Here is a 13767-nt window from a genome sequence, read left to right as displayed (position 1 = left end):
CTCTATGAGGTGGATTGATTCAGTGACTGGGGTAATCAGAATGGGTGTGTCAGAGGAAATGCGATTGGCACAGGATAGAGCAGGGTTTAGGGCTGCTGTCCATAGGGTTGCTATGAGTTGCAAACGACTCGACAGCACATAACAACAACAACAACAACCTTCTTCCCTCCTCCTCTTCCCCTGTGCCCTTGGAATAGTTATATATGTCCTGTTCTAGGCTTCTAGTTGGACTACCTAAACTTCCTATTCTCCCATTCATTCCAGGCTTATCTTCTCCTCCACTAATCCTTTACAGTGTTCATTATCTGTACATTCTATTTCTGCTCTCCCTGCCTGGACCACCATCCCCTTCCTATTTTCACTGTTATTGCTATGTACCATCAAATCAGAATTGGCTCACAGCTGACACGCCAGTGGGTTTTCAGAGGCAGTAAATTTCACAGGAGGAAACTGTCCATTTTCCCCTGTGAAGCAGCTTGTTGATTCAAACAGCGTACATTTGGGTTGGAAGCACAATTCCTTACCATTAAACCACCAGCAGAGTGGTCTTACACAGTATTTATCCTTTTGTGACTGAGTTATTTCACTCAGATGTTCTCTAGACTCGTCCATGTTCTATACTTTGTTCTAAGACACTCTTGTTCAATATAACTTTCTGCAATGATAAAAGTGCTCCCATTGCTCAAAACAATAGTTACTAAGGGCATTATAGTTAAGAATTTGGCTGTTAACCAAAGGTTAGCAATTCCAGTCAACCTTCAGCCTCCTCATTGTGGGGCAACCATTTTGAGAAGTTGAAACCATTCTGGTTTTAAAAGCCTCTTCAATAAGCCCTAAAAACACTGGGAACACAATTACTATTTGCTGAATGACTTTTCTTACCAAGTTCCTGGGGCTCCCACATATAAGGATCGACCCCTCCATAGTTGAAAGACTCATAGCCTTGGGTGCCGGATTCTGCTCGGTCATCTCCTTCTCGTTTCAGCAGCCTGTTTTTTGCTTTCTTAGCCTTCTGGACAAGACCTTGGGGGGTAAAAAATGGAACAAATATATTAGGGAACCCATGAAGAAATCCCAGTAAAGTAGTCAAGAAAGTCTCAGAAAACAAGAGTCGACTTTAAAAATTGTGCTTTGTTTTGAAATGCTGAAGAAACTTTTTGATCTCTGCAAAAAGATACAATAACATATAAATATCACAAGCAAAACCCTTACTAGTCAGTACCAGCAATAAGTTTATGTGGTCAATATGTAAGCTAAATCACCATGCATTACTAAATTTAAGAGGCAAATTAAATAGAAGTGTTAAAATTTGATGAGAAGATAGGGATGACTGTCAGTTTGCTATACTGATGAGACCTGCAGGTTACTATGAGGCTGGAAGCTATGTCACCAGTATTTCAAATTACAGCTCAATGTGGACAAGTTTCCATAAAGCTTTCAGACTAAGAAGCAGGAATGGTCATCCAATTCTGAAATACTGAAGGCTTCTACAGGCAAAATCTTAAGTGATGCAGGAAGCATCACAAAGATATGGAAGAAATACAGAATCATCGTACCAAAAAAGAATTGGTTGACATGGAACCATTTCAGGAAGCAGTGTATGATGAAGAACCAGTGGTAATAAAGGAAGCTCACACTGAAGGCACTGGTAAAAATTAAGGCCCCAGAAGTTAATGGAATACCAACTGACATGTTTCAACAAACATGCAGTCCTCAATGTGCTCACTAACCCATGCCAAAAAATTTGGAAATAGCTACCTAGTCAACTGATTCGAAGAGTTAGATTTGTTCTTATTCTTTAAAAAGGTGACCCAAAAGAATGTAGAAATTATTTTAAAAAATCACTAATATCACATGCAATAAAATCTTGCTAAAGATTATAAAAACAATGGCTGGAACAATACATTGAGAAGGAACTTCCAAAAACTCAACCTAGATTCAGAAGAGGCCATGCAATGAGGAATATCATTGCTCATGGCAGATGGATTTTGGCTAAAAGTTGACAATACCAGATGTTTATAAATACATACAGATTAAAAAAAGATGTTTCTTTGTCTTATTGACTATGCAAAGGCATTTGACTGTGTGGATCATAACAAATTATAGAGAACATTGGCCAAACAGAACAAGGGGACATTGCACAGTTTAGAATCAGGAAAATTGTGAGCCAGGGTCATATGTTTCTCTATACATATTCAATCTGTATGTTAAGTAAATCATTCAAGAAGCTGACTATATGAAGAACAATGTGGCATCAGGTTGGATGAAAAATCATCAACAACTTGTGTTACGTAGATGACACAACCTTACTTAATGAAACTGAAGAAAACCTGAAACAATTGCTGTAGAAGATCAAAGACTACAGCCTTCAATATGGATTACATCTAAATATTAGGAAAACAACTTCTCGCCTCTGGACCAATAGGCAACATCACAAGAGGTAGAAAAAAGATCGATGTTGTCAATGATTTCATCTTAGTTGGATCCACAATCAACACCCGTCAAAAAATTTAAAAAGTGTTGCACTGGAAAAATCTATAGTCAGGGACTTCTCCAAAGTACTAAAGAGCCAGAAGGTCAGTTTAAAAACTAAAGTATGCCCACCCCAAGCCATGGTTCTTCCAACTGCTTCCTATGCAATGCATGTGAAAGCTGTACAATGAATAAGGATGACAGAAATTGATGCCTCTGGACTGTGGTTTTGGAAAAGACTCCTGAGTATCCCACTGACCGTCAAAAGAACAAACAAGACTGTCTTGGAGGAAGTACAACTGGGGTGCTCCTTAAGAGGCAAAGATGGTGACATTTTTTCTTCCTACTTTGGGCATATTGACAGGTGGGCCAGTCCTTGGGAAAAAATATCATGTTGAGAAAGATAGATGTCAGAGAAAGAAAAAGAGGGATTGATACAGTGACTAAAAAAACAGGCTCAAGCATATCAGAGATGATTGTTGAGAATGGCAAGGTTCAGATCTGTTCACAGGGTCACTATGAGGTGTAGCTGACTCAATGGAACCCAACAACAACATATTTTAACTGAGGCAGCACTCAGCTGCAAACAGAATGGTTGGTAGTTCAAACCCATCCTGTGGCTTCAAGGGAGAAAAACCCAACAATCTACTTCCAAAAACATTACACACAAAAACCAGATGAAGCAAGTTTCTCCGTCACGTGGAGTCATTATGAGTTGGATAGTCTTAAGGGCACAAAATAATATCTAGAATATACACATTTTTCAAAACTCACATCAAATTATAAATTTACAAAAATATGTGAATGCTATTAGGTGTCTATGAACGATAACCTTATATAACAGATAAATAACAGAACAAAACACTGCCTGGTCTGTGCCATTCTAAAATATCACTGAGATGCCTGAACCAAGTGTTACAATTACTGAGTCAATCCAGCCCACTGAGGCTCTTACTCACTTTTATTGATTCTATGAAACACAATGCCTTTCCTTCTCCAGGGTCCTTTCCTCCTGATAATATGTTTAAAGTATGTGTGATGAAGTTTTACCATTCTCTTCCTCAAGGATCATTCTGGCTGCACTGCTTCCAAAATAGATATGTTTGTTCTTCTGGAAGCCTATGGTACAGTCAATGTCCTCTGCCAACACTACAATTAATAAACATCAATTTTCCTTACTCACTGTCCAACTTTCATGGGTATATCATATGACTGATAATGCCATCCCTTGGGTCAAGTCACCTCAGTCCTCAAAGTAACATCTACGTGCACAGTATACCTCAATCAAAAAGTCAATACTCATATACTCACTCCAAGGACTCATGCATATAATTTATCTCCATGACATCATTCAGCCAAACAAAATAAATTTCTCAATCCTAAATTGCTCACTGGTTAATTTCCTTAATCCTTCAGTGGCTGCTATCCCTTTGTGATACCAAAATCTAACAGACCGTTTCAAATCTGAGATAATAATAAATCAGGTACAAAATGATACAATTTCTTAACAAAGTCTACTAGAACTGAGAAGACCCTGAATGGGACAGGCAGTCAAATACTTGGCTGCTAACCTACAGGCTAGAGAATCAACCCTGCCAAGACGCTTATCCAAAGAAAGGCCTCAACAGACACATGAAGAAATGCCCAAAATCAATGGCAAGAAGAGAGATGTAAATTAAAACCACAATGAGATACCATCACACTCCAGTAACTGTGGCAAAGTTTAACAGGACAGCAAGTGATAAATGTTAGAGAGGAGGTGGAGAAATAGGAACTTTTATACATTGTTGGTGGGATTGTAAAATGGTACAACAACTCTGGAAGGTAATTTGGCACTTCCTCAAAAAGCTGAACATGGAAATTCTATGTGACCCAGCTATTCTACTGCTTGGAATATAACCTGAAAAAATGAGAAGTGAGGCACAAGCAGAGACTTGTACACCAATGTTCACAGCAGCGTTAATCACCATCGCAAGAACATGTAACAGCTCAGATGTCCAACCACAATAAAAAGGATTGAGAAATTATGGTATATTCACACAATGGAATACTGCACAGCACACAGGAGCAATGATTTTGTAAATTATGACCTAACTTGGGAGGGACTGGAGAGCATGCTGAGTGAACTTACTCAGTCCCACAAGGACAAATACTGTATACGACCATTATTGCAGAATGAGTATGAGGATCCAAGGTGGGAGGAGGAGAGGGGAAGCAGACAAATGAGGATGTGCAGGAGGGGTGGGGGATTAATTATGGGGATGCACAATTTGATGGGTGAGGGCATGAGGGAAACTGGAAGAAACTAGTGTGAAAAACAGTGTATTCAAATTTTGTAAATAAGCTAGTACTATTTAAAAAAGAAAAAAGAAAAGAAAAGAAAGGCCTCATGAGCTTGCTTCCAAAATATCAGCTACTGAGAATACCCAGTGTGGCTACTCTGGTACAAGTCACCAAGGAGTCAAATCAATGGCAGCTGGTTACCAGAACTTGAGGGCATGCTTGAAAATGCATGAAAACACAGTGAAGAGGAACCTACCAGAGTGAAAAAGGAAGACAGAAAACAGAGGAAAGCAAATTCCAACACATTTTTGCAAACAAGAGTTAACTGTGTTGAATTAAAAGCAGTTTATACTGTTTAACTGCTTTTAGGAAGCATAGAAAAATCACCTGGCAACCTTCCTCTGTGGGTGTGATCCTTCAAGAGGGGGACCTTCTAAACATCAAGTCCTTGTGTGTACATAAAACCTTTTTTCCAGGAAGGTGAAAAGAAAGCCTACAGATTGGGAACAAATATTTGGTAATGCTATCTCAGAAAAAAGCCTATCTATTGATAATCCAATAATAAAATGGGCAAAAGACATGAAAAGATCTTTCACAAAGGAAGACATTCAAATGGTCAACAGACACATGAAGAAATGTTCAAAATTACTAACAATTAGTGATGTGAGATACTATCTCACCCTAGTAGCAGCAGCAAAATAGAACAAAACAGTAAGCAATAAATGTTGGCAAGGATGTGGAGAGACTGGAACTCTCACACACAGCTGGCAGGACTATAAAATAGTACAACCACTCTGGAAGGCAGATTGGCGTTTCCTCAAAAAGCTGTACATAGAGACTCCATATGACCCAGCTATTCCACTACCAGGAATATGTTGTTGTTGTTGTTGTTATGTGCCATCAAGTCGCTTGCGACTCACAGTGACTCTATGTACTACAGCCCTAAACTCTGTCCTGTGCCAACCGCACTGTCTCTGACACTCCCATCCCGATTACCCCAGTCACTAAATCAATCCACTTCATAGAGGGTCTTCCCCTCCTGCACTGTCCCTCCACCCTCCCAAGCGTGATGTCCCTCTCCAAGGACCTGTCCCTCCTTACAATATATCCAAAGTATGTTAGATGGAGCCTCAGAATCCTTGCCTCCAAGGAGCTGCCCAGTTAAACCCTTTCCAGGATGAATCTGTTTGTTTTCCCATGGTACCCTCAATACTCTTCTCCAGCACCACAGCTCAAAGGCATCAATTCTCCTTCTATCCTCTTTAGTCATATAGAAATAAACCCAAGGAAATTAGAACTGAGACACAGATGAGGACATGAACACGTAAGTTTATAGCAGAGTTACAACTGCAAGAAAATGGAAACAGCCCAAATACCCATCAACAAATGAATGGAATGAGAAATTGTGGTGCATTCATACAATGAGATACTATGCAGCATTACAGAACAGTGATTTTTTTTTTTTTAGAACAGTGATTTTGTAAAATACTGCATAGCATGGGAGAGTCTAGACAGCATGATGGTGGCTGAACTTAGTCTTGTAAGGACAAATACTCCATAAGACCATTATTGGAAAAACTGAAGGATAACTAGTAAGATGTGTATAAATGTTCAAAAAGGGATGAGGAAAGGGGGAAGAAGGTAGTAAAAGGGGAACAGTGAAAATCACTAGGATAGTAAAGTTTAGTGGTTAGTTAAAGGGTGTATGTGAAGGAATAGAAAAGATTCCATGGGAACTTGAAAAGACAGGGTACTAGCAGGCATAGATCAACAGTAATTAATTATATAAAATACAATGTCTATGACTGATTCTATGAAACACATTGTAAATGAAAGACTGTATAAACACAATGTATATGAAACACAATGTATAAGAATTAGTGTGGGCAAATCAATTTTTTAAAAACAAAATAAAGCACACTCAACTTTGAGAAATAGTTCAAAGCAGAAGCCACACTTCATTTCCAACCACACTTACTCCGACTTAGTGCAAATGTGCTAAACAGGAGCTCAACCAGATCCAGGACACACACTTACTGACAGGACACTCACTCCTCAGTGCTTTGTTTTTATGCCTAAATTCATCTTTAAAAAAAACAAAAAAAAAAAAAGAAAAGAAAACAAAAACTGCCTCCAGAACCTGACAAAAGCCTTAGCTCTTTTTGCTCTAACACTTCACCTATTTAAAATAGCAAAGTCATAAAACTTCTGAGAAGTTTTAATAAGTGATCTACATATGCAGAGCCCTTTTAAAAAAAAAAGTCTGATGTCAGCTTTTGAAGCTTTCTTTTCCTGATTATGAAACAATGAAAACTGTGGTATAAGCAAGAATAATTTCCTGGCTTAAAAAAAAAATTATTACAGATGGCACTAAAGGGAGCTTAGTTCTCTCATGTAAAGATACAACTGAAAAAAGAAATCAAACCAAAAAATATCTTCTGTCTTAAGTTTCTTTCACAAGGAACAAAATTTCACTGCATGTCTTAGGAAATATATCACAAGTTTCTGCTTTAAAAGACCAGCAGAAATAGCATGTGTGGGAGGCGGTGGTGGAAACAGAGGCATCTGGAGGGCACAGGGCTTGTGGAGTTGGGGCAAACTGGCCGCCAAGATGAAAGTGAAGATGCTGAGCCACAATCCGGACAACTATGTCCGCTATACTAAATTGGAAATACAGAGAGTTCCAAGAAACTACGATCCTGTCTTGCATCCTTTTGAAGTTCCACGAGAATATGTGAGAGCTTTAAATGCCACCAAACTGGAACGGATATTTGCCAAACTATTCCTTGCCTCCCTGGATGGTCACCGAGAGGGAGTCAATTGCTTGGCAAAGCATCCCAAGAGCCTGGCTACTGTCCTTTCTGGGGCATGTGATGGAGAGGTTAGAATATGGAATTTGACTAAACGAACATGTACCCGTGCAATATAAGCACATGAAGGATTTGTACAAGGAATATGTACTCGTTTTTGTGGAAGTTCTTTTTTTACTATTGGTGATGACAAAACTGTAAAACAATGGAAAATGGATGGACCAGGCTATGGAGAAGAGGAAGAGCCATTGCATACTATATTAGGAAAGACAGTGTATACTGGAATTGATCATCATTGGAAAGAAGCTATTTTTGCCACATGTGGACAGCAAGTGGACATTTGGGATGAACAACGAACCAGTCCTATATGTTCAATGACCTGGGGATTCGACAGTATAAGTAGTGTTAAATTTAACCCAATTGAGACATTTCTCTTAGGAAGTTGTGCTTCTGATAGGAATATAGTATTATATGATATGAGGCAAGCTACTCCTCTGAAAAAGGTTATCTTAGATATGAGAACTAATACAATCTGTTGGAACCCTATGGAAGCATTTGTTTTTACTGCAGCAAATGAAGATTACAACTTATATACTTTTGATATGCGTGCCCTTGACACTCCTGTAATGGTCCACATGGATCATGTATCTGCAGTGCTTGATGTGGATTACTCGCCTACTGGGAAGGAATTTGTATCTGTGAGTTTTGATAAATCTATTAGAATCTTTCCTGTGGACAAAAGCCGAAGCAGGGAAGTATATCACACAAAGCGAATGCAACATGTTATCTGTGTAAAATGGACGTCTGACACCAAGTATATTATGTGTGGATCTGATGAGATGAACATTCGTTTGTGGAAAGCTAATGCTTCGGAAAACCTGGGTGTGCTTACGGCACAAGAAAAAGCAGCCACAGACTATAATCAGAAACTGAAGGAGAAATTTCAGCATCATCCTCAGATAAAACGCATAGCTCGTCACTGGCATCTACCAAAATCCATCTAGAGTCAGATTCAGGAGCAGCGCATCATGAAGGAAGCACGGCGATGAAAGGAAGTGAATCGTTGTAAACACAGCAAGCCTGGATCAGTGCCATTTGTGTCAGAGAGGAAGAAACACATTGTGGCCATTGTGAAATCATATTTGGTACTTCTAAAAAAAAAAGACCAGAAGTATAAAGCAAGATAAATACAATCTTTTTTTCAGAGTCAATAGTTATAAAGGGTAAACGCTGGTATTCTATTATAAATCTGACTTACTTCAAAAACTTTCCTCACCATTTAACCAGGGTAAAACCACCGAGTGCAATTACAACTCAAGGTGATACTAACAATATGGAACAGAACTGTCTCACAGGCTTTCTTAACTGTGATGTTCATCGAAGCAGACACCCTTCTATGATGCTGTTGGGTGTGTTCAAACTGTCAGCCTTCACATTAGCAGCCCACTTGATTATCCTTAAACAGATTTTCATTCTTTATAATCTATGAAATAATCTTAACAGTTTCCTCTAAAGCTCACTGAAGGCACCTGAGGGTATTCTCTCTCCTCTCTAACCACTGGCATCATGGTATAGGACTCAGTGCAGCTAACATCAAGACTGGAAGCTCAGTGAACATCAGAGGTCACTAGAGAACCAAAGGAAACTCAAGTCATCAGCAGTCATCTATCTCCTACCCCAACTCCTGCAGGAAACTGCAATGCACGTTGTGACTGAAATACCACACCTGACATGGCCAGCAGTGCCATGTGGAAAGAGCAGCTCTGAAATTGATGATAACATAAGACCTGGGTTCCAGGCTTAACTCTACCAATTCCTGTGGGACCTTGGGTAGTTACTCAACATCTCTGAGACTGGTTTCCGACTTCTATCTACCTTTCTACAGGATTGTAGCATCAAATAAAATAGTAATGGTTGCAAAATAACTGAAAACTGTAAAGAGTGATGGCATCAGGGAGTGGGAAGAATGACAAATTCATCCAACAGTTATGGTTCTGCTCCAGTTTTTAAAGGCAAAAGCCACATCAATAAACATGCTGTTGTTAAGTGCTAGCAAGTCAACAATTGACAGCCACCCTATAAACAACAGATGCCCTGCCCTACCTTATGCCATCCTAACCATTTCTAATATACTTGAACCCATTGTTGCAGTCACTGTGTCAACCTATCTTGTTGAGGGTTTTCTTCTCTTTCACTTACTCTCCACCTTCCCAAACATGATGTCCTTTTACAAGGACTGGCCCCTCCTGACAATATGCCCAAAACGTGTGAGGTGAAGCTTCCCTATCCTAGCCTCCAAGAAGCACCCTGGTTGTACTTTCTCCAAGTCAGATTTGTTCTGTTGGCAGTCCTGGGATATTCAGTAATCTGATCCAACACTATAACTCAGAGGAATGGGTTCTTCTTCTGCCATCCTTAGTCACTGTACAACTTTCAGATGCATAGCAAGTAAATGAAAAGAACATGACTTGGATCAGGTGCACTTTAGTCTTTAAACTGGTATAATTTCTCCTTAGTACTTTGCAGAGGTCCTTGACAAATTTTCTGAATGTAACACATCTTTTATTTCTTGATTGCTGGTACCAAGGATATTGAGTATGGATTTGGACAAAATCCTTGACTTCAATCTATTCCAGCTTAGCCTGATGTTACATCTTTGTCCAGTGGTGAGGATTTTTTGTTACCTTGATGTTGAGATGTAATCCATATTAAAGGTCTTTGATCTTCTATGGCAAGTGTCTTAAATCCTCCTCGCTTTCAGCAAGCAAGGTTGCATTCATTTATTTTCCTCCAATCCTGATGCAACATTCTTCTTCATAAAGCTCAGCTTCTTGAATGACTCACTCAGTAAACAGACTGAATAGGTATGGAGAAAGCATACAGCCTTGATGCACAACTTTTTTTATTTTAAACCATGCAGTGTTCCCCTGTTCTGTTTGGATAATAGTCTCTTGGTCTAGGTTTCTTATGAGCATAATCAAGTGTTCTGGGATTCCCTTCATCTCAATGTCAGACATAGTTTGTGTTCACACAGCCTTTGCACAGTCAATAAGATACCTCTGCATAGTCAGTAAGACACAGATATACATCTTTCTAGTATTCTCTGCTTCCAACCAAGATCCATCTGACATCAGCAGTGATATCCCTGGTGCCATGGCCTCTTTAAAATACAGCTTAAATTTCTAGCAATTCTCTGTCCATGTACTGGCCTGGCCATTTTTGAACAGTCTAGCCTTCAGTGTTTTTAAATGCTGAACTCTGTCATGTTTCTGAGTAGAAGTTGTATTTGTCAACGCCATACTTTATGTCTAAACTGAGAAGTAAGCCATGGAATAGAATAACAGGGACAAATAGTTGATTACAGGGTATATGTGACTTAGATGCTTGGAAGTCAAAATTCACTTAGGGATCATTTCCTTATCTCCTAACAAAGAATTTAAGCAATTGTGAATACAGCATCTTATCACATTCAGAAATGATGCAAGCTGTGACAAACAGGCTTGTTCAACCACCAGGTATGTGAGTACCAGAAGAGTTGTATCTTACTTAGGAGTAAGACATTTTGAACACACAATCAACACTGTATATACTCAAAACTACCTGTGAAAGTTTTTTTTCTTATAATGTGTTAAGGGGTGGGTGTATGTTGGAATTTTTTTCTATTTTCTATACATCTCAAACTGCTCTAAAAAAACCAGTCTAATTAAGAAAAAGAAATAATTCTATTTTCAACCATCTAAGACCTAAGCCTGTGGAAGCTCAAAAGCCATGTTTAAACTGTTTGAGTTGTCTTTCCCTGCTTTTTTTTTAATTTTTAAAAAAATTTTATTATTTTGTTTGTGTGTACCGTCAAACTGGATCTGACTGATACAGGAGGAGATTGTCTTTCCTTCTCCCAGAGCATCTGTGGATTCAAACTATGCACATCTGGGATTGCAGTGCAGCTTCTTGCCACTAGGCCACCAGAGCTCACCTTCCCCTACTTTCCAACATTGACTTTCTTTTCCCACATTGCGGAAGACCAAGTCTAGCTGGGAAAGGGATAATGGCAAGGTTTGGATTTGTGACAGATAAATGGGTTCCAATGATGCCTCCACTTTAACAGCAAAGAATAGGAATTCTGTCAGCCCCTGCAGAGAGCCACTCGGACTCTGAGGAGAGCCATCTGGCCCCTGGGGAGAGACGCCTGGTGTGTATGAGGAACTTTATCTAAACCACTCTCCTCCATCTCCTCCTCCGGTACACCTGTAAGAAACATTTCCAAAGCTTTTTTTGTAACTCATAAGTTTGCTCTCTCTAGGTTTGCTCCCTTTCAACAAAACACTGAGTTTTGTTCCAGAACCTGAACCCTGAGCCTGGTTTGAGAGACAAAAGAGAAACATAATTGCCAGCTAAGGAAGCAAAGGTGGGGAGTCTCAAAATTCAGCCAGCCACTCCCACGGGACTGAACCACACAAACACTTTGCAGTCCAGAGGGCAGAAAACGTCAGGAAAATGTCTTCTAACTGAACAAGAAGGCATACGGCTTCAAATCAAGACCACCAGTAAAGTGTTAAAGTGGGCTGTCCTTCCCCTTCATCTCAATGCCCCTGTTCACCATGAAGCAGCCAGAGAGGCTGTGCCCCTATTCTCAAATGGGAAACCCACAAATAAAAAAGACAATATCTTTGTAAGAATAAATAAATAAATAATCGCCACTGGACTATCATCACTATTACCCTGTATTTTCTGGTCTTCACTGGATCTTTCTCATTTCCTTTACCTACTCCCTCCACCCACCAAATTGTGCAATCCTGTGATTTCATCCCAACCAGACTCACCCTTCTCCCATCAAGGGATTTTTTACCATAAAAAAAAAAAAAAAAAGGAATTCTACTCCCAAACCCTTCTAGGGTGGTGATTAGATAACTCCAAGTCTAGCAAGAGATAGCACAGTGTGATGGTTACATTTATGCAGGTTTCTAGTTGCCTAACCTCTCCTTATCTGGTATCCTCATCAGTAAAAAAAGGCTCATTATCAGATAACTACAGAGAAGATTAAACACTTAGGAAGAACTCTGAGTAATGGCTGGTATATGGTAAACATGAGATATACATTTGCTGGTTTTGCAAAATTATTATTATCATATCATTAAATGATTATCTTATTCTAGTGGCAATATGGAAGCTGATGAAAAAAATCTCCCATGCGCCTCTTACTTTTAATTTGTCCTCTGACATCACGATCCTCCCCTGAGTGCTCTTCTTCATAGTGTGACTGAAGCTGATAGAAAGACTGCAGGTCCTTCAGGCACAGAGGGCAGAGGAATCCCTCCCTCACTTCCCCAGGGTCATCCAGGGAAGCCATGGCTGTGCCCTCTCAGCCCCCACAAGGCAGTGGTCTCATGCCAAGAGTCAGCTTGATTCCTCCTCACGGGTCCAGGGTTCCTGCAGTCTCAGCTGACGAAAAGAGCACACTGATGGTGAGGAAGGGGCATCATGGCACTGGATGAGGCTTCTTCTCCGGAGTAAAAAAAGCTCTGGGAAAGGAAAAAAGAAAAGACTGAGGAGTCAACTCAGCCAAATTAGCAGCAATTTAAAATTCCTGTTGCTTCACAAGAGCCCTTACTGTCTGCTAAGTGCTCAAGTTTAAGAAAGTAAACTACTTTCTCAAGACCTTAACAAGGACTTGTCAAGACACAAAGTCTACTAAGGTTTGAGGCTTTCACTGGACAATGGAGACTCTACAAAGCTGAAGCAGTGATTCTTAAAACGCACTGTGATCAAGTTGTAACTGACCCAAAGCTGAACCAACAGCTGTTTTTTTAAGTCTATAAAATGCCCACCATTCTCTCTCAGAGTGGCTGAGGACTGCAAAAGGCCTGAGAGGAACTGCCTTTAAGTTAGCAGCATAATTCTCTACAGACTATACCACCTGAGCTCCCTAGATAAGAAAAAGGAAAATTCAACTTAAAAAACAGACACAAAATTTTCTGACACTCTACTATATGGTCCAACACCACAATGTGTACGCCAATGCAGGTGAGAAGGAAAGTTCAGAAGAATTCACCAGCAAATACAAGTTTTTTAACTCTCTTTAACCTTGATCATTTATATGAGTATTGTTCACAAATCATCTACGGCAGGAAAGCAAAGACCAAAAAGGCAGAATGCCAGCTCTAAAAAGCAAACAAAAACTCACTATCAGTCTAAGGAGGAGCAT

At 39.7% G+C, this 13767-nt stretch overlaps 1 protein-coding gene and 1 pseudogene across 1 annotated transcript in view; one reads left to right on the top strand and one right to left on the bottom strand.

Moving 5' to 3' along the window:
* Positions 1 to 12915, bottom strand: part of ZFYVE20 (zinc finger, FYVE domain containing 20) — a 43009-nt gene extending 30094 nt beyond the window's left edge. Inside the window, exons 1-2 of the mRNA XM_006901052.1 lie at positions 12765 to 12915; positions 883 to 1023 (exon numbers count right to left, since the gene is read on the bottom strand). Coding sequence (XP_006901114.1) covers positions 883 to 1023; positions 12765 to 12912 — 289 coding nt within the window. The 5' untranslated portion in view covers positions 12913 to 12915. The remainder of the gene's footprint in view (positions 1 to 882; positions 1024 to 12764) is intronic.
* Positions 7367 to 8888, top strand: LOC102847175 (annotated as a pseudogene).
* Positions 12916 to 13767: the final 852 nt, after the last annotated feature.

This window comes from Elephantulus edwardii, unplaced genomic scaffold (genome assembly GCF_000299155.1).
Source record: "Elephantulus edwardii isolate Elephantulus edwardi_28Jun2011 unplaced genomic scaffold, EleEdw1.0 scaffold00306, whole genome shotgun sequence".
Classification (NCBI taxonomy): Eukaryota; Metazoa; Chordata; class Mammalia; order Macroscelidea; family Macroscelididae; genus Elephantulus; species Elephantulus edwardii.
The sequence above is the reverse complement of the archived record's forward strand: the minus strand, read 5'-3'. Positions and strand labels throughout refer to the sequence as shown.